General features: G+C 37.7%; 16 protein-coding genes across 16 annotated transcripts; 1 reads left to right on the top strand and 15 right to left on the bottom strand.

Moving 5' to 3' along the window:
• Window positions 1-236: 236 nt before the first annotated feature.
• On the bottom strand, window positions 237-5,015 carry TM35_000121200 (calpain cysteine peptidase; the record flags this gene model as incomplete). The annotated part of the gene is made up of 1 exon (XM_029025095.1): window positions 237-5,015. One exon carries the CDS (start codon window positions 5,013-5,015, stop codon window positions 237-239), a length of 4,779 nt encoding a protein of 1,592 aa, XP_028883411.1.
• A 431-nt stretch (window positions 5,016-5,446) lies between these two features.
• Window positions 5,447-6,019, bottom strand: TM35_000121190 (uncharacterized protein; the record flags this gene model as incomplete). Its single annotated transcript, XM_029025094.1, has 1 exon — window positions 5,447-6,019. One exon carries the CDS (start codon window positions 6,017-6,019, stop codon window positions 5,447-5,449), a length of 573 nt encoding a protein of 190 aa, XP_028883410.1.
• Window positions 6,020-6,892: 873 nt separating this feature from the next.
• TM35_000121180 (uncharacterized protein) lies at window positions 6,893-7,348 on the bottom strand (the record flags this gene model as incomplete). Its single annotated transcript, XM_029025093.1, has 1 exon — window positions 6,893-7,348. The coding sequence occupies one exon, from the start codon at window positions 7,346-7,348 to the stop codon at window positions 6,893-6,895; it is 456 nt and encodes a 151-aa protein (XP_028883409.1).
• Window positions 7,349-8,435: 1,087 nt separating this feature from the next.
• On the bottom strand, window positions 8,436-8,981 carry TM35_000121170 (uncharacterized protein; the record flags this gene model as incomplete). Its single annotated transcript, XM_029025092.1, has 1 exon — window positions 8,436-8,981. The coding sequence occupies one exon, from the start codon at window positions 8,979-8,981 to the stop codon at window positions 8,436-8,438; it is 546 nt and encodes a 181-aa protein (XP_028883408.1).
• Window positions 8,982-9,560: 579 nt separating this feature from the next.
• On the bottom strand, window positions 9,561-10,901 carry TM35_000121160 (MFS transporter, FLVCR family, disrupted in renal carcinoma protein 2; the record flags this gene model as incomplete). Its single annotated transcript, XM_029025091.1, has 1 exon — window positions 9,561-10,901. One exon carries the CDS (start codon window positions 10,899-10,901, stop codon window positions 9,561-9,563), a length of 1,341 nt encoding a protein of 446 aa, XP_028883407.1.
• Window positions 10,902-11,152: 251 nt separating this feature from the next.
• TM35_000121150 (uncharacterized protein) lies at window positions 11,153-12,259 on the bottom strand (the record flags this gene model as incomplete). Its single annotated transcript, XM_029025090.1, has 1 exon — window positions 11,153-12,259. The coding sequence occupies one exon, from the start codon at window positions 12,257-12,259 to the stop codon at window positions 11,153-11,155; it is 1,107 nt and encodes a 368-aa protein (XP_028883406.1).
• A 307-nt stretch (window positions 12,260-12,566) lies between these two features.
• Window positions 12,567-13,922, bottom strand: TM35_000121140 (WD repeat domain 31; the record flags this gene model as incomplete). The annotated part of the gene is made up of 1 exon (XM_029025089.1): window positions 12,567-13,922. The coding sequence occupies one exon, from the start codon at window positions 13,920-13,922 to the stop codon at window positions 12,567-12,569; it is 1,356 nt and encodes a 451-aa protein (XP_028883405.1).
• Window positions 13,923-14,024: 102 nt separating this feature from the next.
• TM35_000121130 (uncharacterized protein) lies at window positions 14,025-15,638 on the bottom strand (the record flags this gene model as incomplete). The annotated part of the gene is made up of 1 exon (XM_029025088.1): window positions 14,025-15,638. One exon carries the CDS (start codon window positions 15,636-15,638, stop codon window positions 14,025-14,027), a length of 1,614 nt encoding a protein of 537 aa, XP_028883404.1.
• Window positions 15,639-15,841: 203 nt separating this feature from the next.
• Window positions 15,842-16,534, bottom strand: TM35_000121120 (syntaxin; the record flags this gene model as incomplete). Its single annotated transcript, XM_029025087.1, has 1 exon — window positions 15,842-16,534. The coding sequence occupies one exon, from the start codon at window positions 16,532-16,534 to the stop codon at window positions 15,842-15,844; it is 693 nt and encodes a 230-aa protein (XP_028883403.1).
• Window positions 16,535-17,069: 535 nt separating this feature from the next.
• TM35_000121110 (uncharacterized protein) lies at window positions 17,070-17,774 on the bottom strand (the record flags this gene model as incomplete). The annotated part of the gene is made up of 1 exon (XM_029025086.1): window positions 17,070-17,774. The coding sequence occupies one exon, from the start codon at window positions 17,772-17,774 to the stop codon at window positions 17,070-17,072; it is 705 nt and encodes a 234-aa protein (XP_028883402.1).
• Window positions 17,775-18,420: 646 nt separating this feature from the next.
• On the bottom strand, window positions 18,421-19,335 carry TM35_000121100 (uncharacterized protein; the record flags this gene model as incomplete). Its single annotated transcript, XM_029025085.1, has 1 exon — window positions 18,421-19,335. The coding sequence occupies one exon, from the start codon at window positions 19,333-19,335 to the stop codon at window positions 18,421-18,423; it is 915 nt and encodes a 304-aa protein (XP_028883401.1).
• A 203-nt stretch (window positions 19,336-19,538) lies between these two features.
• On the bottom strand, window positions 19,539-20,357 carry TM35_000121090 (uncharacterized protein; the record flags this gene model as incomplete). Its single annotated transcript, XM_029025084.1, has 1 exon — window positions 19,539-20,357. The coding sequence occupies one exon, from the start codon at window positions 20,355-20,357 to the stop codon at window positions 19,539-19,541; it is 819 nt and encodes a 272-aa protein (XP_028883400.1).
• Window positions 20,358-20,593: 236 nt separating this feature from the next.
• Window positions 20,594-20,914, bottom strand: TM35_000121080 (RING-box protein 1; the record flags this gene model as incomplete). Its single annotated transcript, XM_029025083.1, has 1 exon — window positions 20,594-20,914. One exon carries the CDS (start codon window positions 20,912-20,914, stop codon window positions 20,594-20,596), a length of 321 nt encoding a protein of 106 aa, XP_028883399.1.
• A 198-nt stretch (window positions 20,915-21,112) lies between these two features.
• Window positions 21,113-22,162, bottom strand: TM35_000121070 (methyltransferase domain-containing protein; the record flags this gene model as incomplete). The annotated part of the gene is made up of 1 exon (XM_029025082.1): window positions 21,113-22,162. The coding sequence occupies one exon, from the start codon at window positions 22,160-22,162 to the stop codon at window positions 21,113-21,115; it is 1,050 nt and encodes a 349-aa protein (XP_028883398.1).
• Window positions 22,163-24,738: 2,576 nt separating this feature from the next.
• Window positions 24,739-25,200, bottom strand: TM35_000121060 (uncharacterized protein; the record flags this gene model as incomplete). The annotated part of the gene is made up of 1 exon (XM_029025081.1): window positions 24,739-25,200. The coding sequence occupies one exon, from the start codon at window positions 25,198-25,200 to the stop codon at window positions 24,739-24,741; it is 462 nt and encodes a 153-aa protein (XP_028883397.1).
• Window positions 25,201-26,020: 820 nt separating this feature from the next.
• TM35_000121050 (N-acetyltransferase complex ARD1 subunit) lies at window positions 26,021-26,581 on the top strand (the record flags this gene model as incomplete). Its single annotated transcript, XM_029025080.1, has 1 exon — window positions 26,021-26,581. The coding sequence occupies one exon, from the start codon at window positions 26,021-26,023 to the stop codon at window positions 26,579-26,581; it is 561 nt and encodes a 186-aa protein (XP_028883396.1).
• Window positions 26,582-27,103: the final 522 nt, after the last annotated feature.

The following is a 27,103-nucleotide window of genomic DNA, read 5'->3' as shown; positions in this document are numbered from 1 at the left end:
TCATCTTCAGTTTCACTTTTTATTTGCTTCTATGGGAGTATATATCAGTGATGGAATGTATAATGTTTTATTTGTTTGAGTTGTTTTCTAGTTGTGAACCATTTTTCATTTTTTTTTTTTTTTTTTTGTTCCCACTCTCTCTCTATTAATCTCTTTCTTTTTCCAAGATGTTCAACTCTCGTTCTCTCTTTTTTTGTTTTTTCGTTCGTTTCTTTTTTTATTTATTTTTTTCTTTTCTACACATAAGGTATACGTTCCTTTGATAGTGGATACAACTCAATCACAGAATCTGCGTACACAAAGAGTTTGAAGTCACCGTTTTCTTCTGGAACTTTTGTGTGTGGAACGAATACAAAAGGAAGCGAATCTGCTATAGGTACAGTGGCCACAAGAGTAACTTCGCTATTCTTAGTGTATGGAGTAGTGGCTATGGGAGTCATCTCATTATCTTGAACATTCAAATCGAGAGCAACCTCCATTCGATTGTGTGGATTAATTATAATGGGTGGCAAAAATGCCTTCTTCTTTCCTGCCCTTTTAACAATAGGTTTATCCGGACCACGAGGATACTGCAGTAGGAGAGCCACAATCTGTGTGCGACGAAATGTATTTAAAGCTACAAAAGGATTATTAACCCAATTGCTATATCCATCTGCTCCCCCACCAGCAGTGTATCCAAGTTCCCAACTGCCCTCCACCATGGCGACTTGCTTCCATTCCTTCACGGGATTCATCTCCATTGGAGAGGCTGAGTAAACACCAATCGTTACAGAAGCCTCTCGGTAAGGCATACTGGCATACACAACAAGAATAAGTGTACATTCAGGCTCAACATCGACTTCACAATCTAGTGTAACCCCACCAATCTTCTCATCAGAACGACCAATCATATCTTCAGGGGCAATAACCAACTTTCTTCTTTGACCTTTTTCCCATTGATTATCTCCTCGCAGTACCATCATTCCAATCTCCGTAAATGTATCATTTACATCATCATTAGTTAAAGAAATAAATAGTCGTCCATGACATCCAAAAGGAAAAGTAAGAGCGAACTGTGGACTACTTCGCCAAGATGAGAAACGTGGTGATCCACCAACACTACCATCCAATAATGAAAAAGAAACACTCCTCTTTTCTCGATGCCAATCAAGTTTAGGATCTATGCTACAAAGCTTTAGTGAACGGTTAGCAATAGCTTCAATTCGAAATTTACCTCCAGGTGTGGCATCTGAAGAGAAAGGTACAATAATATAAGGCATTCCTCTTCTCTCCTTCATACCAAGAAGTCGTACGGAACCAGTGATGGAAGGTAAAACTTCTGCGTGTACAAGTAGAACAACAGAATCCGGATCATATTCCAAGAAACTACGACACGTTGTCGCACGATGAACAGTAAAACCAATGGATTTAGGTAATTCATTAACTGGGACTTCTTGATGAAGCGAGAGAGTAACCTCAGTAGTTTCACTTGGAAAAATAAAATACTGTGGACAATCTCGCCAAAAAAGTGAAGAAGGATTACCTACCGGGTATTCACTTGGCCATTCACCAGAAACTGAAGTTCGTTTATCAGGTTCCACCGGAATTATTTTAACAGTACAATGTTCAGACCATGCAGAAAGAAGAAAGGTAGCATTTGGAGCCTTTGGATCTTCCTTAAAAGCAATAAGAGTGATACGTTTCTTTCCACTTACATTTTCAAGATCTACAGTTAAGGGACAAAGTGTATCTCTACATTTACAAGGTTCTACACGTTTTATTACTTCATTCTCTTTTACTTTTTTGAGAATAATTGTATTATCCTTTGTTGCTATAACTGCCAAACCGATAGCTGTACGGTAGGTTGCCAAAGCATTCTTATCTCTTAATATCTTAGCACGTGGATCAAGTTGATGAAGACCAATAAGGATTTGAGTACTTTTCATATCTGGAGGAAATTCACCAAGTTCTAGAGTAAATTGAGATCCACCTACAAGTCGACTTTCACATCCTTTTGGACAATCTGAAAAATCTGATAAAACCCAAGAATTATTCTCAGTTCCTGCAGTCATGATAATATCTGTAAAATAGAAAAGTACTTCATCAAATGATAACCAAAACGTTTCTTTATCATCTTCTTTAAACTCAAGTATTTCACGAAGAGTATCGGTCCATTTTGGACTATTTGCGCGCCACTTTCCAGACCAATTAATTTCTCCTGATTGTCTCCAATGACATAATTTTACCAATCGTTGTCCTTCAACAAAACGGGCATCTAATATAGGATAGAGATGATCACTTAGAATTCCCAAACTACATCGCTCAGATGCACCATTACTATCACTTCGAAGTAACAAAGTAATAAGAACATCAGGTTTAACAGCAGTTTTTACTTTCATCCATAAACGTTCTTGTTCCTTGTGGTGAAGTTGATTGCTAGGACTAAGCATATAATTAACGGTAATACAACCAGAAAGATCCATAATTCCTTGACACATAACCTCTACTGTACTAAGCTCTGGTGTTACTTTTCGTTCTAACGCCTCATAACAACGATGTGCTTTAGCGTATGCCTTTTCCAAAAGTGGAAAAAAGAAATCTGCCTTATCACTTTCGGGATGACCCATACAAAGCTCTGTTGTATTGTCAAAGGGGAGATAATCATCAATAGTTACTACAATCCATTTACCATCCTTAAAAAAACGAAACTGAGCAAAACCATCAATCATCTCATATCCAATCGTTATCATACGAAGAAAACGTGGTTTTGTAGATATAGCATAAGCAACGGATGCAAACCATTCACGTTTGGAGTATGGAAATGGGCAGTCCGTTTTAAAATCTGGAAGAAACACAACTTTCTCCATTACATCAGTTGGACGTTTCCATTGAATATCTTTAGGAAAACCTGATGGAGGCTTTGACTCTGGATCTAACCATAATGATGATCCACCACGAGGAAAATCCCGATCTATATATTTTTCTCCAGTAGTCAAACATTTACGGAGAATTTGATTACGTTCCATCATAACATCTTCAGAATCTTCAATTTTTAAGTGATTTCCTAATTCAGTCGAGTTTAATTTACGACGAGCTTGAGTCTCTTCCGAGTACTGAAGTAGTTGCGATTGACGTTCCCTAGACGCCAAAGTCTCAATACCATCCACAACAAATGATTGAGATGAAAAAATGTGAAGCTTAAATTTTCCCAATTGACCAGCATATCGTGTTGTAAGAAGTACAAGGAAGTTTCCGCTAACATTAGATACCGCAAGGTGTGCTACTGGTCCGGATTTGTAGTCAGAAGAGTACAACGCACGATATAAAGGTGAACTGGCTTCCACAATAGAGATAGAACCTTCAATATGATCAGATTGGTGTCGTTGCATAAACTCCTTTAATTCTATCTGATTCTGTATCTCCTCTGAGGTTAATTCTGATTCTGTAATAACTGAGCCAACCTTATCGTTTTGAATCGTTTCTTCATCACTTGAGGAGGGAATGACTTCCAAGAAAAGAGTTAAATCCGGTGAAGTCTTATCACCATCGAAGAGAAGTGCGACGGAAGGATTACACTTCCAAGACATACTGTATTCTCGACTTCCTCCACAATTATTTTCATCCCATACGCCATTAACAGCTCGGTAATTCCAACCATGAGGAAATACGGATGGGGTCACTGCAAGAGGAACGGAGGAAAAAACAGTTACTGTAAAAGAACCTAATTCACCACTTTTTTTAGTACTTGGAACGAGAAACAAATCAAGTGCAGCACATGGGACAATAAAAGACGCACTGACGGTTGTACAATGTTCATGAGGACAAGTACATTTAATAAATTCATCTTTGCAGTAAATAGGTGGAGTACCTTTTCCTGTAGGATCCGTCGTTACCACATCAAATCCAATGTATTTATCATCATTTTTATCAGGGTCAACACTTTTGGTGAGTTTTACAAGAATAGTAGCAGGCGATACCATTCGGTATGCTTGATTAGATCCTGCGTACTGTAAGCGAAACATGGGATTTCGGTACCATGTGTAATATTGCTCTGGTGGACCACCAGAGGAAACATCCGTCCACTCGCCATCACTAATATTTACAATCCAGTCAAGTGCGGGATCTACGGGATCTAAAGTTACCCATCCCTCCGTTTCCATTGATTTATCCTCACACAGTTCAGCTGTTAATGTGAACGACAGAGTACGTTCAGGGTAAAACGTATACGGCATAATAGCATAGGCAACCTGCTCTTCCACCCAAAAAGTAGCATGACAATGATTACTGTCAACCGTACTCTCTGCAATGATAGTGTCTGTATCAACTTCAATAACTTTACGTGTTCCATCTGATCGAAAGATAAAAAAACCGGCTTGACGAGAGACTTTGGCATCAGAGACATCCATAATAACACGAACCTGAGATTTTCGTGAAGTGCGCATAATATATTGGGGATTTTTCCACCAAGTAGAGAAATGCATGTGTCCACCAGAGGTATCTACTTCTAGAGATCCTTGTAATTCTGCGTGAAAATACTTTCTTTTCACAGGGCTAGGTAATTCATTCTCCTGATTCGCCTTTTGAGATTCATTTTTCTCCAACTGTTCATTTATCAAAGTAATTGAAGAAGGTGTAAAATCATTTCCAGTAACATGAAAACTAGTGATATTCTGATTTGTCTCAAGTAATTTCAGAATATGACCGACACTACCTTCATGAAGGGAATTGTTAGAGATGTCCACTTCTTCTATTGATGGATGCATGACGAGGCAATAAACAAGGTGATCTAGTTGTTCATGTTCTAACATATTATTACTAACATCTATCTTTTTTACAGTTTTTATATTCTTAACGAGATCCAGAACAGGAATGATGCCTTTCTTTCCTACATAGTTTTTAGAGAGATCTATGGACTCTAGCACCCGTTGTTGCCCTTGTCGCTCGTATTCTTCTTGCAGAAAACGAGAGAAGGAGGTGTTAGGTTTACATCCTCTCCTGCGGCAGTAGAAACCATAGAGATCATCCAATGTTGACATGATAATTAATCTCTTGTTCTTCTTTTTCTTCTTGTTGTTGTTATCGCTGTGACTCCCTCCAGATTTTTCTTTTTTCCTTCTTATGGCTCTTTTTTTCCTCCTCTTTCTCCTCCAGTTGCTTTAGGGGCGAAAAAAAGAAAGAAAGATAATAAAAAAAAAGAACTGCAAACAACGAGACGAATACATTAAAAGAAAAAGACAAAGACAGTAAGAGAAACAAAAACAAAAACAAAATAAAAAAAAAAAACATTTATTAAAGAAGAAATAAAACATACTTCCCTTCACTACAAAATAGGAGTAGAAATACAAAGCAATACTACTCTCGAATAGAGTAATCCCTTGTTCCATCCTGTCACCCTTTTCTTTTCTTTTCTTTCTTTCTTTTTACTTCGTAATCATCACAATCCCGAGAGTTTTCTATTCAATTCCTCTCATTTCTGTGAGCTCATCGCCTCCTTTTCTAACAAACGTTGTTGTCTGGCCTCCCGCTTTGCCTCCGCACGCGCATTCCATATTTCGCTCATATCCCCCCAGTTGTAAATGGGGGCATTGTCGCCGTACACCATCATCCGCCGGTAGTGGTGAAAGCCGCCAAACGAGAGATACATCACCCCAAGCAGCGGGTAGTACCACGACACCCGGCGGAAGGTCAACATCGTGAGTCCAACGCCGAGACTAAGTGTGTAGCCGCACAAGTGACCCGCTAACGGAAACGCAGATGTGCTAATAACACTCGCCACTGAAAAATATCCACCCGCAATGCAGCAGAATGGAATAGTTAACATAGCGGGAGCACGAATACCATTATATGTCATCGTCAAGTACTTTGGCGACATGAGCTCCTCTGGGAAACGCTGCGTGAGATACATGATGACCATATTCACAATTCCCATGTAGAAAGAAGGTTGATTAAACACCGTTGAAACAATTGAAGAAGTGTCAATGGTGGACTGGAACACACGCACATCCTGCTTGACAGGAGCATTACCGCTATGTTTAGACATAGCTTTCAGTTCCTATTCGTTAGAGATACAAAGAAATAAAACAAATAAAATAAAATAAAAAAGGGAAGAGATATCCAAAGAAAGATATGAACACTGTCAACAACGCGTACAATACACTTGCCAAAGAACACGCAACAAAAAAAAAAGAAAAAAAACCATTCATATAAAGAGCAAAATGATATGGTCAAATTAAATAAGAATCATATAATCACAAGAATAACAACAACAACAACAACAACAAGAACAGAAACAAAAAAAAAAGACGAAAAACAGAACAAAAATACAGAATCAATCGTCCTATCCTTTACACTACTTTTCTCTATTCCTTTCATTACTGGGAATGCAAGAATACGAACACACCTCTTCTTTATTCACCTGTCCAAAGAGAAAAACAGTCACTCAGAATGCAGAGAAACTGCAAACAAGTCAAAATATCGAAGAGCACGCACAGAGAAAGTAGAAGAGAAAAAAAAAAAGTTCCCTACAATTAAACTTTCCTTCTCCTTTGGTTTCAAAATCATCAACTAGTAGTAAACTTGTACTAATGAAATGAGAGAATATAATTCTCTCTTTTCCTTTTTTTCTTTTTCTTCTTTTCTATTCTTCTTTTTTGTTTTCTTGTGATTATTACAGGGAAGCTAGAACACATCACCATCATCATCATCATCATCATCATGATCCTTCTCCTATTCATTAGCACCGATGCGGTGTAGAAGCAAAACGCATGCCACCCTAAGAATTTCATTGACATATGTTTGTAAAAGGAACATCGTTTGACCTTTTCTTTTCTTTTCAACAGTTTGACACCTCCCACACTCGCGTAAAGAAGTTGTTTTTTCATAAAACGGTAATGAAAGCATGTAGAGTATACGTTTAAAAGACACGAAATTCAAAATCGGGTCGTTTTGGTGGTGCTAGGCGTGCGCCGTACTTTCTATTAGCGGCCCTTTCCCACTCAATAGCACTATTGACGGTGCCAATCTCGCTGTTGGTGGCCCGCAGACGCATGGGCTCCCTGCGCTGATTGGAGTGGTCCCGCAGCCGCAGCCTCGACATGTACAGTCGCTGGTACTGCGGCTCGATGGGCCGCCAGTAGTACCGCATGTCCTTCACGTCCACCTGCCGGCCAACGCGGCGGCGGCGCATTTTCCCGCCGAGGGCGACCCACACGCGCGAGAAGGGCGGGCCCATTTCTTTGAAGCGCATCTGCCAGACTTGCATGCGGTGCTGGGCAATGTACTCCATGGGCTTCAGCTGCACTCGCCTCGCCTTGCGAGTGATCTCCTCACATCCCACTTTGGGGAAAAGAAGCGCACTGGGGCGGAACATGTGTGCCCTGCCATAAAGAGAATATAGAAAACAAAATATGGGGGAGAGAGAGAGAGAAGAAAAAAAAAGAAAAAATCAATGAAAAATACACATAAATATCTTTCTCTCTATATCTATACATGAGGCAATACAAGGCCTAACTCTGTTCCACTCTTGTGGGCTTAAAAGTAGAGAGAGCAACTCTGGTTTATAGTAGAAATAATAATAGTAACAGTAATAATAGTAATAGTGGTGGTGGGAATAAATAAAGAACAAAACACAATAAAAAAAAAGAAACACACATCTACAAATATGTACGACAGAAGCGATGTTCCCTTTCAGGGTGTGTATTATTATTCTCCTCAACATCAATTGTTAACACGTAGGGAATCAAATCTTTGATGCTCTATTTTCACGTTCCCTCTGTGACACCGGCCCCTAACTCACACAATTCACATCTTTTGCAACAATGAACGTCAACATGAAAAGAAAGAGTCTGGCACGCAGTAGTGATAGAAAAGACTTCTCAACATTCCCCAAAAGAAAAAAAAAAAAAACATGACCAGGAACATAAAGCTTAAGGTCAAAATAGAAAAAAAAAAAAAACATTCGATACGGTAATAATGCTATAGTCAACTTGAATAAGAAATAAATCAATAAGATACAATACTATAAGATCTAATGAACCCATTAATCTCTCTAGTTTTGAGCATAATGAGGTCAAGACAAACCAATCAAAGATCCATATTGCAGTACGCTTTTTTTTTGTGTGTAAGCGAAACTCAAAATTAAAAAAAAAAAAAAAAAATCATCTTCCTTCGTTTACCAAAACCACTTCTAACATCCATGTCGTACTCTATCGAATGAAAACACAAAATACATTGTACTCAGTATTACCGATATCCACAAGATTCATAGTAATTTAGAGAACCACTCTCAACCCATAGACAAATATGACCCACGATTCACCTATTTTACTTCAAATAACCAAGGCAACGAAGATACAGTACTTTATAAAGTAAAAAAAAAAAAAAAACATGGGTGATACGAAAGTGTTTTATTGTTGTCTATTCCCGAGTAAATATTGGTTGTTGATAAACCTTTTTCATCACCTATCCACACCAGTGTATTGATAGTTTACAGATGATGGCATAAACTCTGACGGTGGCATCACCATTGAGGAACTACTAAACTGAAGTTGTAATTTCTTACTAATAAACCAGGTATAGGCAATCCACGAGTTAAAAAAACTAACAGCAAAGCATAAGGTGACAAGGAAGAATGAAATACCAGAAATAACACTTCTCCAACCGTAATACCAGAGCAAATAGACTTCAATCCACTCCATTGGAAGATCGTGCAGAAAAAAACATATAATAATACCAATACTTACAGCATTTCGTCGCGTTTTGGGTGCCATTTCATCTGCAAAAATATAGGACCAATATATTAACGGTGAGGCGACAAATAAAAATGCAACGAATCCTATTATAGAAAAAGCCAGATACGCAGAAATAACAGCATCTCCAACGTCAGTTTTAACGAAGTAGACTTTGAAGATCCAATTTAGAATGTTAACACAGTACGTGATGGCGAAGAAGAATAACAACACCAACTGTAGCCGCGGTGCAGCGCGGGAAACTACACGTCTCATCCTTTTCGCTACGCATAACATAATCCAGAAATTAAAAAAAAAAAAAAAAACAGAAAAAAAAAGAAATAAGAACAGTAAAAAAAAAAGTATATAAATTAAACCATCTACTATTGGCTCTTCTCCAATTATTCCATTTTTCTCATTCACTCTCTGCATCTCACAACACCGCTCCATTTGGAGAAACAGAAGCACAAAGAGTTTTTTGAGTGTCAAAAAAAATAAATAAAATAGTCCACATAAAACAAAAAAAAAGAAAAAAAAATGCGAGATGATAGATCTATTGGTAGGAGTACAACATGAATTTTGCTGTTGCTGTAAATATACCGAAAATTAATCTTCCAGCACAACTACAAAGTTCAAAACGATGGGCGACGGCACATGGTTAAACCCATCAGCGAACTGACATAACAAGAAAGAAACATAAAGAACAAAAAAAAAGGTGTTTTGGCCTCTTTGCGTTCGAACATTGTTAGAAAAAACAAAACAAAAAAAAAAAAAAAAGACAATAGAAAAAGAGAGGGAGAGAAAGAAAGAAAGAAAAAAAGAAAAAAAAGAAAGTTTTATACCAAAAATATTCCACTATGATGGTACACTGGAAACAGACTCCAGAGCCACTACTGTAGTGGGTTGTTCATGTGCCTTGATATATGCATGGTAGGATCTATTGTACCTCTGCCGCACGGCTGCTGCGAGGGCCACTGAAATTGTCATGCCGAAGGAGTACGCAATGCACATTGACTCCTGCGTGTAATAACGGGATACGACTTGATAAAAGATGAGCGCGCCGAGATTCTCACAGACGGAGATGGCAATTCCGCTCACACCCTCATCCACCGGAAATGATATTTCTGCAATAAGTTCATAAAATAATGGGGCCGCAGCTCCATTCCAAAATCCGCACAACGCCGTAACTGCTGCAATCCAAACTCTTCCAAGTGTCCACAAGGAGTAACCTTCATTATTTGGTGCGGAGGCAACAAAGATGAGATTACTAACAGAGTTGCACGTTATACAGAAAAATATCACATATTTCATTTGACGACTGAAGTAAAGATCGGTAAGATATGATGAAACTAAACCTCCACAAACATAGGCCAGCATTCCTGAAAAGCTCATTACTCCAATAAAACTCTCAGAGAAAAATTTATGGTATGTGGCATCAAAAAGAGAAATCCATGCGGAAAATCCACCACTTGACCATGAATATATTAACAGAAGGTAAACTGCTGATGGTATACTAAGAAGTTCACGGAGTTGTTTTCGCAGACTCTTTCTTTCTTCAGAAGGAGATTCAGATGTCAGGGCCTCAGGACTAACCACCGTAACAGAGCTAGCCTCTTCCGACGGGAACACCATCCACACAAGAGCCACAGCGATTAAAGCCATAATAACTTCATAAACTGTAACAGAAACAAATGTAGCACTCTCTGTCAAAGCGGGAACAAATATATAGCAAAGTGAATTTCCAACACTATTTGACATCACGGCCGCAGCTGTAGCTCTAGTTCTTTCATCATAATTAAACCATATAGCCGACAGTGCAGAAACACACCCTGTTGCTACCGGTGATCCCACTCCACTGAAAATTTGGCCTATGTGAAGAAAAACGACACCCGCCCATGTACTGCGCGCACTCGCACCAATCAATTTGAAAATGGCACCAATTATTTCACAAGAAGCTCCAAGACGAACAGCCTTTCGAAGGCCATTTGGTTTTGTTACCATCTTCATTACTGGAAGAAACATAACAAGAAACACCAACGGTTGCCAAGAAGAGAGTATTTGCAACTGGTTCACTGACATTCCCTTGACATTCTCTTCAAGCCAACCGGCAACAGGATCAAACATAAGCCACGCGAATCCATTATTGAGAGTAAAGAGAATAAAAATCAAAAGAACCTTGTACTTTTCGGGAAGCATAACAACTTCACTCTCAAACTCAAATACTTGGCCAAAAAAAAAAAAATATATATATATATATCCTCAAATTAATTCTAAAAGAAAAAGAGAGAGAGAGAGAGAGAGAAAGAAAAATAAATAGTAAGACACAAAACAGAAAAAAAAAAAAAAAAACGCGCAGGAAATAATAAAAAGGTACGTGAAACCCTTAAAAAACCAACAACCGGGGGAAATAAAAAAGCATAACAATAAATAAGACCTAATTCCTTAACTCAAAGAGTAAGGGTTTTCCTCCCACCATAGGACGAACTTTTGATGTTCTTCAAAGCAGATAACAGGCCGGATATTGTGCGTTTCGCCAAAACACAGATTAAAATAAAAGCGAGAAGGGCAACAATAGCTTTAGTAGGATGTTGTCTCCACCCACCACGAAGCAAATATTGAAGGAAACGATGTGAAAACTCTACACGTGATGGATCATTATTACGTGATACAGTGCTAGTATTTGTAGAAATTGAAGTCTTTACATCTTCTTTTTTTTTAATTTCCCCTTTTCCAATACGCTTATCTTTTTTTTCTCGTATTCGCTCTTTTTTTCCATTCATCCTCTTAGTGTAGGAACTCTCAAACTGAATCAAAGATTCAAAGACATCATCTTTCATAAATTCACCAAGTTCACTTTTTCTTTCCTGCACTTCCGTCACTGCCTGTCCTGTCTCAGCGCCACATTTTATTAATAAAGTTAACATTGATACCATAAGAGAATTTTTGCCCTTTTCCTTCATACGTTGGATTGCATTCTTTTCATTTACAAAAACTGAAATCTGAACTAGTCTCATATGTGTTGATGAGGAAGAATCTTCAGAAGAATCTAATATACTTCTGGCTTCAAGCATATTGTTAATTCCCAACTTTAACCAAATGACAGCTTGGTTTACATCGAAAATCCTAACAGTCTGTGTAAATTTATATAACACAACAGCTGACATCGGCACCTTGGTACCATCAACGGTGAAGGCTGCATGTACTATGTCAAAAAAACAACGTAAACGATCTGCAGGGCAGTTCTGTTGGTTGTAAAGAGTTGAAACAGTGCGGAGTCCTTTGAATCTCTGCATTTTCACTCCAGTACTGAAGAGCTGCAGACAAAGCTCCACCTCCTGGCAAATGGACTCAATAGTTGTCGAGACGGCTACCCATGGATCCACACCAGAGTATGAGTGTTTTTTCGTCTCAGCCATGACAACTGGTAACTTTGCCAAATCATCCTCTAGACGTTCGTGTGCGGTGTACACAGCCGTCTCACGATCTCCTGTTATTGCGAGGGAGCGAGCGTGGGCAACATCCTGGGCTACAGGTACGATAAGTTCGTGACTCATAATATACGGTTACTTTGATCATTATTGTAATACAGAGGTATACAGTGTAGAGAAAGAGAAAGAGAAAAAGAAAAAGAAAAAGAAAGAGATGGAAAATAATTATTTAAAAAATCAATAAGATAACAAAACAACAACAACAACAGGAAAAAAATAATAATAGAGAAAAAAAACACATAACCAGTACTAATAACAAGAAAGATGGAGTAACTACATAAATAAATAAATAAATAAACACTTTACAAAAGACGAAAAAAAAAACAAAAAAAAAATGCAGTCTAGTCAATAAAAATTACATATAAGTTGAGTATCATTCTGTCATTTTGGGGGGTTTTCCCTGAGTTCCGAAGAACCGGTATCGCTGCACAGGAACCACTATGTCTGATTTCTGAGGTGTGGGACGAAATACCACTACTGCACCATCCCACGTAGAGGCAAATATATCACCATTAGTACACGCATCAAGAGATGTAACACGAGCCTCAGTAAGTTTATGGATATTCTTAGGATCAATAATCACCTCCGTTTTATCTTCAGTGACTTCTGTTGAAAAAAAGGCCATAGCTCCATCATCACCCGCGCTTACAAAACGTTGACTTGATAAGGAATCTGAAGAAATACAATTTCGTATACTTCGAACAGTACCCTTATGGGCATAAAATGTTCGTAATCGTTTTGGCATACGCAAGTCCCACTCCGCTATATAGGCCCCATGTCCATTAAACCCGTTATGTCCTGTTAACAACATGTACTCCATATTATTCTCTGGCAGTTCACAGCATGTGGGATGGTAATCCATAGAAGTTAGGGTAGAACCAAGACTAAGGCCCAGTGCTTTTTTCCCAGTAGAACTCATACGCACATCCCATAATCGTAGTGTTAAATCTTCACCTCCCTGTGCTACACAGTGAAGTTGTGGCACCCATTGGACAAAATGCACAATATTTTGTTTCATATCGCAGCATTCTAGTTCCTCAGCTCTTTCTATATCCCACAGGCGAACTGTATTATCACGACTCCCTGAAACAAGAAATGTACCATCCAAGTTCATAGTGACACTCGTTACACTTACGGTATGTCCTTCAAGTTCACACAAAGGATGCTCATTTTTTAAATTCCAAACCTTCACCATTTTATCACGACTCGATGAAGCAAATAGACCACTGCTAATAGGATTTGTCAAGGAATTTACATCACGTTGGTGAGCTTGGGAGAATTCACGGGTAATATCTCCTGATTCATAGTCTATAAGAACTAGACTCCCATCCTCACCACCCACAATCAAATGATGAGGCATATTTGCCTTCTCACATGATTTCAAGGATAATGCTGCTGTACTATCTTGGAATAAACCTGGAAAGGACATAAATTCTCTATGAATAAGAAACTGAGATACTTGCGAGGTATCTGAAATACAGTGATTATCATTAGGGTCACAACCACCACGTTCAGGCAAGTATTGTTCCGGTACTTTATTTATCTGCGTTCTAATAGGTGAATCTGATCCTGTAGATTTTCGTGTTGTCGTTGACAGATTGGTAATTTCAGAAAATTTCAAGGACTTTAAAGCTGATTTGGCTTTGTTTTTGGAGAATGTCTCTGAATGAGATTTATCAGAGGTATTTTTTCCACTGACACTACTTGTGGAAAAACAGGACTGGCCCATAAAAAAAGATATTTTCTTGCCCTTCTTTCCTTCCTTTTGTTTTTTTTCTTACTTGTTGTTATTGTTGTTGTAAAAGGAAGGTAAGATGAAGCAGGACCATCATCATAGCATTACTGCAGCATCCGTTAAGTAAGGAACGCGCAGACCAACTGGCACAGTGTAAACTTCATTATTATGTCCCTCAGAGACTATACTCACAAGATTTCGCCGGTTGCAACAAATAAATTCACCCCCATCTACAGCCAAGAGAGCCACCGTATAAGCCTGGGAAGGAATTGACCAAGTCCCACCCATGTTACTTGATGTACTAACACCTGAACTGTTACACCGCGCAAATAAACATGATCCCAAACCAGGTTGTCGATTAACAGCTATAGAAATATGTTCCATAGATCCAGATGTTATGTACGGTATGTATTCTACATTATCAGCTAAAGATCCAATAGCATTATAAGAACCAGCAGAATTCTTTAAAGAGGCTGCAATAAATAATAAAGCAGTACAGTCATACGGTAATATTGGGGTTCCAACCCCGGCAACGAAAAGTACACGATAACGGACTTCATCCATAATATAAGGAAGAGCAGACCTTACTGAAGAATCATAAGAGCTTTCTATGTCGTGTACATTGTTGTTGTCCTCGGCACAACGCAAAGTAGAAGAAATGGCCCTGTAAAGGTATTTTTCCCGTTTACTAGTACTTTTATTATTATTATTATTATTATTATTATTATTATTATTATTAATATTAATATTCGAGGTTTGTTCCACATTTACTGACATTAAGGAGTCAATAAAACTTTTTGGAACTTGTGGAATTTCGCAACGTCTACAAGTCATATCCAAAGGCCATACATCACGAAGGATACCAAGTTCATGTGGAAATGTAACAAAAGAATGTCCCCCATCACAGGAATAATGCAGTAACCCTTTAGTTGATACGAACAACTCTCGTATGGAGTTACAAATCTGAGGAAATGTTTTTATGAGTCCAATAGAAGTTGAAAACTCTTGAATTACATTAAGATTAACAAATCCCACAGAATTCAACTGATGAAAAGTGAGATTAACTGAAAACAGTTGTTTTTTACAGAAGAAAATAAGCTTATCCTCTGATAAAAAAGACAACCCACCAATTCGCCAATAGCTACTAGCTGAATGAGTTCTATCTCTTATAAATGGATGAATCATTTCTTTTTCCAAAGGAGTAAAGTTCATACCCCTATCAGCGGAAACTGCAAGAAATCCATCGCTTCCACACATAGCAACCATATTATTAAGTGTTGTGATGTGCGAAATTTGTGTCTCTAACTCATTTGCTGATAATTCAATACCCTCATTCTTTTCATCTTCAGATTCCTTTGGTAGCAATAGTTTTGCTATATCTTCCATAGTACCAGTACCCTCAGTGGGTGGAATTTCCTCATTAGGATTTTCATTACCTTTATTCCCTGTCTTGGCTCTATATGCAATCCGCCATGTGCAACCTTTATCTTGGCTACGGAGAACAGTAGCATTACCTCCACTTGCAAACAAAAAACGTACAGGTTTCCCTGGCATGACAAACTCTATAGTAGTAAGGATAGAAGGCAGTGAAAGTGCAGAGGCGTTTCTCTTTGTACTGTTTCGAATAGCAAAAAGAGTAACTAACACTCGACGTCGAGTTACTGAAGAAGTACGTCTAAAGACTCCTGAGAAGTTCGAAACATCTTCCATATTTCTCCTTTTACAAATCTAAGAAGGAGAAAATCTAAGAACAGAGAAAAGCAACAGTGGAAGAAGAATAAACAAATAAATATAAAACTATAATCTGAAACATTTTAAACATCAAGGGAAAAGGCGAATATCACTTCCTTTTTTCTTAACGATTATCAACATAAAAAGTATAATAATAAAAATCCACGTAGCAGAAAACCAATTTACGCAAGGACTACAAATACAAGAAACAATAAGGTTAATACCAGACATACAATCGTACAAATTTTATTTCTGTTTGACATACTTCCAAGCAATTTGTCCACTTTGGCGTTCACGGCACGTAAGCGTGCCTGGACACCCTCAACTTCTCTCTGAGCTTCTTCAAGTAAAACCTCTTGATGTTGTAGCTCATCATTTACATTTATTCCAGTTTCTCGTAACTCTTGAAGACCATAGGAAAGTCTATCTAAAACAATATCTTGCTGCATATATTCTTCTTTTTGGGCAAGTTCCTGCTCCAAAAGAAAACCATTACTACCACTATTGGTTGAAGAACTAATAACTTGATTCTTCTTCTCTACATCTCGTACTCGTGCCTCCAGATCATCACGAAATGTATGAATTTCTTTCAACTCCGTTTCAAGGTCACGAACAACCCTTTGGCGTCTAATAACTTCATTTACAGAAAAAACGTGGTCTCCGACTTTACCATTACGTTGCTCAATAACTTGCAAAACACTTTTAAGCAGTTCCAGTTCTTCATCGGCTGCATCGAGGATTCGCTTCACCTCTGCTAGAATATCACGTTCAACTAAACCTTTTTCCCTCACTGACTCTTCTATACTTTTCGCCTTGGCAACTAACTCACGTAAATCACTAACAGACTCATCAAATGGGTCTTTTGACGAAGACATATTAGCCCCTTCTAATGAATTCTAGCAATAATAATAATAATAATAATAATAATAATAATAATAATAATAATAATAATAATAATAAAAGAGCACTCCACCTAGGATGAAAATGTCACTTGTACGAAAGTTAGGAAAGAAAAAAAAAAACCAAGATACATCACTTTCGGATAAATAAAAACAGAATGAGGAAAAGTTAAAGATATAACATGGATAGAATAAAAAAAGAAAAAATAATAATAATAATAATAATAATAATAATAATAATAATAATAATAAATAAATGGATCTACACCATCAACTCACAAATAAAAACAAAAAAACAGGAAAAAAATATGCTAGTTGTTTACTCAACTAAAAGTGATCATACGATCATAAATATTTAAACACCCCACCCAACCCCCTAATATTGATTTCATCATTAAATACTTTGCCCTAATCACTTGGTAGTTGGCGCAAGATTCGATTATTCTTTTCGCAAGCAGACAAAAAAAAAAAAAGAAAATGACATATATGCATTTCCCCATAGCATTTCACATTATTTGGCAAACCCTGATGACGCTTTCTCCAATCGCTCCATTTCCTTTGATAAGTCCTTCAAAAATGTAGTTGTACAATCTGCAAATTCCTTTGCACAGGCTTTGTTGTTTTCCACAAGCTTTTTCAATAGTTCATCATGCTTCTCCTTAAATGACTTATTGGCAGTTTCATACACTGATTTAAAATGGTCGCGTTGTTTGACTTCTTCTTCATAGCCTTTAGAATCTTTCAAATTTTTACCTTTTTTCGCATATTCTGCCTCTTTTTTACTCACAGTATCTCGGTAGACATCGTACTCATTTACAGCCTTTGATCTTTCTTGCTCAAGATGACTGCATGCTTCACAATCCCCCTTGAGAGAACTGCCAGAAGTAATGACTTTCGCATCCATTTCTTTTGTAAACTGGAGAAGGGCACCTTTTTGAATCTTTTCAACCATTTCCTTGAATTCTTTTGAGTATTGCTTCAGCTCTGATGGAATATGATCATCAGCATTAAGTTTCTCAAATGCCTTTGACGCTTCTTCGAGAGCCTTTACGAACTCCTTTCCAGCATGTTTCACCTTTTCCATAGAACTTTGGTAGGAACTGGTTGCATCATGTAGTGTCTTCAGTCCAGCAGATCTCTTTTCGTAGTCTTCATCCACGGTTTTATCAGAGACCAGTCCCAAGGTAGCCTTAGTATCCAGGAAAAACTTCTTCATTTTCAACTTCTTTGCTGAACTATTATTCTTGTTGTAGACCTTTTACAGAATTTCTTAAAATGGAATAGAGAGGGTAATTCAACATTACATCATGAGTATGATGAATCAAAAGAGAGAGAGAGAGAGAGAGATACATGAAATCATATATAGATATATACATTACACAAGATCTACCAGAACTCATTCACTTCACAACTGTAACTCAAACGCATAGGTACGACTAATTTATTTTAGCCAACAGAAATACCCGATAGTATTGGCAAAAAAAAAAGAAAAAGAAAAAAAATATATGCGATAGTGAACCTCCTTGTCTTAAACTTTATTTGCTCTACCATAAAATCTGGTTCCTCTTTTCAGTGGATTAATTTACAACAACCACTACTACTACTACTATTATTATTACTATTCTTATTCACTTTTAAGGGGGTGCCTCCCGCGCGGTTCCGCATTTTACACCCCTTCATCCTTTTTCTCTTACAAAAAAAAAAAAAAAAAATTAATAGCAAAAATAGTACGTGACATTAATATAATTTTAAAAACTGCTGACTGGGCTTTGCTGTTACAATTTTTCGCAGCAGCGTAAGTATTACAACCTTGTGTCAATATAGAGAGATTGTCTTTTTTTTTCGTCCTGGAAAATGTGGTTCTAACCTGTTTCTGAAGTAGGAACTGCCTCTCCTTCTTCTTTGGATGCATCAATATTGGTTGATAAAGGTTGCTCCACGTTAGAACCATCATCTACCATAGAAGCGGTGTTAACACCGTTAACAGATTCTTGACTTTCAACACCATTTGGGGCATCAACTTGAGAAGACACTTCATGGGAAGTCACAACAGCATTTTCCATCTCACTATCCATCGTTTTTACAGGAGTATTGTCAACAACATCACACATACGAGAACTCTCATGATGTAATTTTTCCGAAAAGTCTGATAACCAATGAAGAAAAAGTTTTGCAGCAACTGTTGTCAACTCAGATTTCTTTGACATTAACAGATCATAGGCATTATTGTACTCGGTATTTTTTAACAAGTATTCCTCATTTGCACTATCACGTTTGCTTAATTCTTCTTTGTACCGTTTTGAGTCATCAAGAGGTTTACCTTTTGAAGCATATTGTACCTCTTTTTTTTCAACTACATCTCGGTGATAGTCATACAAATCAACAGCTTTAGCACGTTCGGTATGAATTTTATCGCATGTCTCACAATCACCCTTAAGAGAAGATAATGATGGAACAACCATTATCTTGAATGTATCTATTGATTCGTTTAATATGGATGTGCGAACAATCTCCAAGCATTTGGTTATCTCCTTCATACCATCGAATATAGGAGTCTGTTTTTCGTTTGCAACAACATCCTTAAATGCCTTTTCCACACCTTCTAAAGAGTTGGACACCATTGTCAGTGAGGTAACAAACTTAGACATCGCAACTTCATACTGGGCAACTGCCTGATTAAATGACCTGACACAGGTATGTCGCATTTCATGATCTTGGTCAACTGTGCGGGTTGCCATACCCAATAATGCTTTGGTATTCAGTTTTAGGCGATCCATTCTGCAGAAACAAGCTACTTAAAGAACTTTGTTTTATAATACCTCTTTCCAAACGAAAAGAAAGGGAAATATATATTTTTTTTTTGGAGAGAAAGATCAACATTAGAAAGAATGAAGCACACTTGGTGCGATAAAACAGGTTCCAAAAAGAAAAAAAAAAGAGATGTGAGTAGAATTTTTTGCAGAAATTCCAGAAAGTTTAGTTAAGGCGAGGGAAAAACAAAAGACTTACCACCAAGAACTGTTTTAAGAACTCTAGACCACATCTCTTTTTCTCTGGCCTGAACCACATGAGCGAATTGTTCAACAAAATACGCGAGCTCATCATCAATATTAAAACATCCAATAAACTGACACAAAGTATCAGAAAACTCTGGTCTTGTGGTGTGAACTGGTGTATGGCCAAAACGCATAAAGCGCGAACTCCATGACCTTACATGACCATCGAAAAAGAATGCATGTTCCTGTCTAAAGGGATCTAACGGGTTGGTACAGCTTCTCAAATTAATCGCAATTTCGGATAATCCTCTTTGGTTTAACAAAGGTCCTTGATATAGCATTTCACGAATAGAACGTCCATCGCGTGGTACCAGTGATTCAGTGAGACAACCATTATGTATTACCATACCATCAACTATTAGTAAACCAAGAAAAGAAGAACATGATGCCTCAATTGTAATTCCTGAAAAAGGAACACTTATAAATGCAGAAAACTCAATGGGAGAAGTTTCTAAAGTCTTATTCTGGCAACGTACCCTATGTGGTAACTCTTTCTTATTAATATAACTTCCAGAACCCCCTTTCAAGGGGCGTAGGGTACGATTACTAACACTACAATGAATCAAAACACGCGCATTGCAAATGTTCCCTGCATACATGGTAAATTCTCGGGAGCCCAATTCATGATGAACATCAAACAAATGAGGGGGTCGGAGAACTTTTTTAACAGAGCATGTTCCTAACTCGATGAGTGAATCTGTATTGTTTTGTAACTTTTTCCGTAAAAGAGTAGACCCCTTCATCTTGGTAATGTAGACAAGAGGACATAAAGAACAATAACAATACCAAAAATCACATAGAAGCCAGAATAAATTTAAGAATCAATATGAATCAAGCATCTATCATGGCAAAAACGCACACACACACACACACAAAAAAAAAAAAAACAGGCATACCTCAACAAATAATCAGTTTTTGTACTCATTGGAAAAGAAAAACTTCAAATAATGGAAGTAACACTAACTATAAATAATACGTTTTAAACTCCCAGCTTTTGGTATGACCACTCTTTGTTATCCAGTGGGCATACATTCCTGGTTTTCAACCAACGGGATATGCAATGTGTATGAAAAGCATGATTACAAGCCCCCCAGGCGACGTTGCAATCTGTCGGTGATCCAGTTTGATTTGCTTGACACTCTATGCAAAGATCCATGACGTGATTACGACATATAGCACACGTTTCTACTTGAATATCCCAGGACCAGAGAGCCACAGCATTCCAGCGTTTTAGTTCGAAACGTTTCTGCTCATCCTTCGTCTCAGAAGGAGGAGGAACACCAGAAACAGCACTCTGCATCAATAACAACGGAAAATAGCAAAACGCAACTACTACGAAAAAAAAAAAAGATAGAGGAATAGAAGGAGGAGGGAAATGCTAAGTTCAGATACAGTCTTAATATGAGAGAGATATCATCCCTTTACCACTACAGAAGATTAATAATAGAAATAATAATAATAATAATAATAATAATAATAATAATAATAATAATAATTCTTAATCGGAAGAACAAGAAGTTGAAAGCTTAAAAGTTCCATTAATAAATACCTTGTCCATTTTCTTGCCATTTTTTCGGTTTACTATACGGTTACAATGATACTGCAAACCCTGACCGTCAACTTCTTCAAAACCTGCTAGTCTAAACAATTCTCTTGTAAAGTTAATTTCAAAGAACATTTGCAGAGTACCATCACCTTTACAAAAGCTTAGGCTATTTGTTGTCGGATTGCTTTGTTTAACAAAACGGAATAAATTGTGATCTGGGACAGCGTAGTCACGAAAAAAAAGTAAACCATCATTCTTGAGAACACTTCCAAGTTCTTTCAAGGCATACAACATTGATTTAAACGACGGGAGTGAAGAAAGAACAAAAACAAGAATAACACCATTTACACCAACATTACAACCTGGGACTTTCTCTACCAAGGTACCCTTTAGGTCTCTGTATTCTTTCCTAGCACGCACTTTTTCTGGTTCATCTGAAGACAATGTACCAACACCAGAAATATCGTAAGGGAAAGCTGTAAGGGAACCCTGACCAGTAAATTCCCTAGCTATTGGATGTTCTAAAAGTGTAGAAACAGCGCTATGAGACACATCGAATCCAACAAAATGTATATTATCTTTAAATTGCCTCATCAAGGGCAAAAGTGTACTACCTGTACCACAACCACATTCAACAATATATTTACATTCATTTTGACTTTGAGAAGAACAAATACTTTTTAGCAATGGAAATGCAAGAACAATATAATTCTTTAGAGGAAAATGTCGCTTATTCACCTTGTAATGTGAATCCCAAGAGTTCCCTTCTGTTTCACAAACGGTTATAGGAAATTCCAAATTCTCCAGATCCAATTGTCGTACTTCCTCTTGACACCTACAAAGATATTCATCCACCAACTTACGTTCATCACTAGACAGCTCTTCCATTTTCTCTTCCCATGAGAAGTCATTGCCATGTAGATTTATGGTACCGGGGTCGCTAAAAGTGCCACCACCACGGGTCTTCGGTATAGTCTTGACCTCCTCTAATGGTGAGCACATGGAAAACAATACTAAACCCAACAATGATAAGTCAGCAAGTCAAAGCAAAAGAAGAAAAAAAAAAGAACAATGTGTTAAATCATGTGACGAAATCTTAGGCGCTGAAAGCAAAAAAGACAAACAACAACACACAAAAAAAAAAAAAAATTCGACAACTCCCAAGAGGCATACGGAGTATAATAGAAAAAAAAATAAAGTGAATGGCCCCTCAACAAAAAAATAAAAAATAATAACAAAAAAATAAAAACAAGAGAGACAAAAAAAAGGGAGGTAAAAGAACCGGAAATATATTCATATCTCTGTAGCCATGGTGTCTAGAAAGGATGGTTCAGAAGAAAAAGGTGATTCTCTAAAGGTCAACTCCACTGCGAAATCAAAGGAAAAAAAAGGCAAAGAAAACGGCAACAAAACCACAATGTGACATAAAGGATGGAAAATATAGGTAACAAAATATCTATACATACCAATAATCCCAAATAGTAGTGAATCCCTAGAAAATCTATAACCCCTGAAGCTCATTTACAAGGTACGTGGCCATTTCCCATATTCTACTCAAATTAATTTACTCTATGTTAAGTATTACTCCAGATCCAGAACAAAGAAATAAAACAAAGATTCACAAATAACATACAATAAAAAAAGTAACACATTCACCACCTTCATTTTTATCCTTTATCTACCACCAAAAGGCATGCAGAAGAAAAAACCAAAACAAGACGTCTTTAATTCCCATCGCAGACCATGACATACCACTTCGCCCTACCCCAAAAGAACATCAACAACAACCCAAAATACATGGCACAACAGTTTATTTACCTTCGCTCCCTTCCTCTTTGAAATCAAAAAAAAAGTCCTGCTCAACCAGGAAGGAAGAAGATCGGGGTCCAACCCATCCCATCCCCCTAAAAAAAAAAGGAACACTCTAAGCATTATATTTCCCTCCATAAAAAAAAATATATATATATAGATATATATAGTTCTCTATTTATCACTATTTTTTAGAAGACAATAGCGATGACCTGTGATGGGTCTCAAAAATTCCACTATTCTCTACAAAAGTGCTTTATTGGTTCTCAAAAAGCAGATGTTGAAAACAGTTTAACTTTCGAAACCTACACTTGGACAGACAGGTATTCTCAGCTACAAAAAGGGAGAAACCAATTATATCATTTACTAATAAAATACAACAAGGTCAAACCATTCCTCTCACACGCTCTCAGAATAGTCTAGTCCTCTTTTTTTTTCCTCCAGAAAAAAAAAAGAATAAAAGTAAAAAGAAATTAATATTGATTGTGTTTTTATTTTTATTTTTATAACTATCAAGAAAAAAATATCCATAAACTGTTATAAGTCTCAAAAAATCTCCATTTTCTATAAATACATTTTTGTTAATTGCTGAAAAGAAGATGTTAAAAACGTTTAAACTCGCCTCCTCGCCTTCCCCTTCACAAAGTCCATCCCTTGTGCGAAACCCTATAAAAAAGTGACACTTCGCCTTCAGGAGGTTTTGAATACATGTTACCCTTTTTTCCACTATATTCATAATTGTGGTTTTAGGGAAGTATTAGTGTAATGAATCGTCCTATTTTCTCCGAAAAGTTTGTATTCCTAAATAAAAAGGGTGAGTTCCTGTTTAAAAAAAAAAAAAATGCGGTGCACTCGTTCCTACACATACCCATCCACACGCGGATGTATCCCTTACCAACGTGGTGGAACCTGGTAACTACCATTTTCGAAGGTTGGGTGGGCCCATTCTTCAAATAATTCCGCAGCCATTCCTGCCCCACTTTCATCTCATGTACTCATAAATTAGTCCAATCTTGAGGGCCTAGAAACCTTCTATTAAGACGTGATATTCGTATTTTTATAAGATTCAAAAATAAATACTATAGAAAGTAGGATTCCTCATGTACACCCGCTGCATATAGATCATGTGGGTGGCTCAAATTTCTATTTTTTCAATCAAAGATATCTGAAGAGATGGCGCTTTACTTACATGTCGCATTGCCTTTTTACTTAGACACATGTTCTCTGATTCCCGTGGTTGAGTTTTACACCGATGAACTCATATTGTTTTACGTTTCTCTCCTTTTCTCCTAGTGCGCTCCTTTACTGCAGCATATTGTACGTTATTTGTTTGGTCCAGTTACCAGTGATTAATTGAAATAGACTAAATGTTATGACGTCGTCGATCCATAGATTGATTCTCAAATCAGGTAATGTCACAAACTGCGGTTGTATTATTTCCGGGTCATCTGCAAGAACCCTGGTATTTGTATGAAGGATTTCCGGACTACATTTATACCTCATGAAAAGCTGTGTGAACTCCACAAATTCCCCCGATTTTATTCTGCAAGGGAAACTGTCCCGACTTTCTTCAGGGCGATTGGCCAGGAAAAAAGGATAACTTCAAGTTGAATAAAGTCAAAATTTTTCCATGCGCCACTCCAAGGCCGCTTTGGAAAAGTGACCCTGTGGATTCTCACTCCTTTAACCCTTTTTTTTCCATTTTTTCCACCAACACCCACACAACAAAACCACCCTTTTGCCCTGAAGGTTTTTCCGTTTCCACCATTTTAAACGGTATTTGCCCATCCTCGTTCTTGGAAGCGGCGGCGCTGCGTGCAAGGCGTCTTTTTCTTTTTCGCCAATTCTCGTCTGGGATTATTTTTTTTTTCCTGGCGGAAACGCGGCCCGGCCCCCGCAAGGCCGCGCAAAATGGCAGCAAACCACCTCCGCACCTTTTTTTTTTTTTTTTTTGCGACGATCCGCACCCCGTTTTGCAGAAAAGGTTCCCGTTTCCGTCTGAGGAATGGCGGGTCCGGCAATTTTCTTTTTCCCTTGCGGCCGCTCGTGCCTCCCTTGGGTTCTCGGGGGTGGGCCCTGGTTTTCTTCATGGGGGTCGCTTTTGGTGTTTTTTGGGGCGCGACGGGTGCCCAATTCACGGTGGTGACCCCTCGGCCGCCGTGGGAGGGAAACGGAACCCCCACTTCAGCCATGCGATTTCGTTCCTTCTCTTTGCGGTTTTCCTCGCCCATCTTAATCCCGCTTGATCATCTTCGAATTGGGATCTTCTGCTCATAAAATTCCAATTCCCTTTTCATCATCGGATTCCCCTGTTTTGGTGAATCTGCCTCCGCCATTTTTTTTTTGTAGAGAACGAAAAAAAAAAAAAGAAATTGTGTGGCGAAACAGGAAGTCAAACATACGAATTGATGGATATGTATTCTCGCACAGAAAAATATAAAACACTTTTGAAACTGATAATGCAAGTTAAATGTCAGAATAGGAGTGAAGAAAAAAACCGTTAAATCTCTAGTCTTGTTCTCGTTTTGCCCTCGTTGCACATGGATTTGGAAATGAACATGATATTCAGATTTAGGGACACATCATAGTACTAGGAGGTCCTTGGCGAAAATGATAAATTTAAGAATACAAGAAAATATTTTCTTTAAAGGTTTTTCTTTCGATTTAAATTCCATATTCATGACATCTTAAAGAAAAATACTACTGCTGTAATTGTATTGTGTTGACTATTTTGGTCAGGGATTCAATGATCATAATTCACTATTGTAAAAACAAGTATAGCTTTAACAAGGATCCCAAGAGAAGAGATTGATATATAAAGAGACTTCCTTTCTTGTATAAAGTTTGCTAAATAAGGGCTACTAGGATCTATCAGTCCTTAGTTAAGACCGGTAAAAGGTTTTGATTCATATTTTCCCTCTTCTCTTCATCATCTTCATCTTCTTCATACATACACATACACCTACAGAGATTTTTTTTTTGTGGTTTTTCTTCGACAACTTTATTACTTGGTCACTTATCTTCAAAAGTGGTAGGAAAAATCGGTAAGAAATGACAACGTATAGGGATTTTAGGCTTACAGACATTATGAACTTTAATTTTGTCAACCTTGATCAGTTGACTGAAACATACAATACAATGTTCTACGGTGAGTATACAACACATTGGCCAATTTACCAACGCATTTGTGTTCATCCAACAACAGGTATATGTATGGCGTATACACTCGGTAAAGCAGAGGGAAGGGGTGAAGATTTCCATGGTCATGTATCTGCTGTTACAGTGGCGCCAACGTTTCGCCGCTTGGGTTTAGGTGAGGCACTTATGAAGGAACTGGAAACTACTACCGCACTCGTTTACAACGCCTACTTTGTAGACCTTTTCGTCCGACAGAGCAACAAAGTGGCTCAAGAAATGTACCACAAGCTAGGCTACATTGTCTACCGACGTGTACTTGGATACTACAGAGGGGATGGTCCCAAAGGAACCTTTAAGGATGACGAGGATGCTCTCGACATGCGCAAGGCAATGCCACGAGACAAGGAACGAGCGCGCAGTAGCGTTATTCCGCTTTCACATCCCATAAGACCGGAAGAATTGGAGTGGAACTAGAACATGTCATTATGTGAACCAAAACAATGTCCACACAAGGTGGTTATTCTGTCTTCTGATTTAAGTGCACCTCCACGTAGTAACTGAATTTTTTTTTTTTTTGCCTTGAACTTCATTTAGTTGGGATTCATACTAATGAAAGAGAACCATGAATAAAGCAAAGTGATGGGTGCTGCTGAACCAAAATAGTATTAGTTGGGGCAAAATACTCATTTATATACATTCAAACTTGGTCTCTCTGATGCGTGTTTCATCTTTAAAATATTTCGGATGGAGAGGGTCGATTCGTTTCACTCCAGTAACTTTTCACTTAAATGTTTTTCTTAACACTGGCAAACAAGAGAATCTTTTTGGTTACATTTTCCTTTTAAAGTATCTGATGTTACAAATGGAATGCGTTGATACTTTGTCAGTGTTTTTGTTGTTGTTGGTGTTTCTGAGAGTATTACTATCGATGTATACATGTGTTTAATTCTCTGCTGGATCTAATATAATATCACTTCATGCTTACCTTTCATTCTC

This window comes from Trypanosoma theileri (genome assembly GCF_002087225.1).
Source record: "Trypanosoma theileri isolate Edinburgh chromosome Unknown TM35_Tth_12_V1, whole genome shotgun sequence".
NCBI classification, from domain to species: Eukaryota; Euglenozoa; class Kinetoplastea; order Trypanosomatida; family Trypanosomatidae; genus Trypanosoma; species Trypanosoma theileri.
The sequence above is the reverse complement of the archived record's forward strand: the minus strand, read 5'-3'. Positions and strand labels throughout refer to the sequence as shown.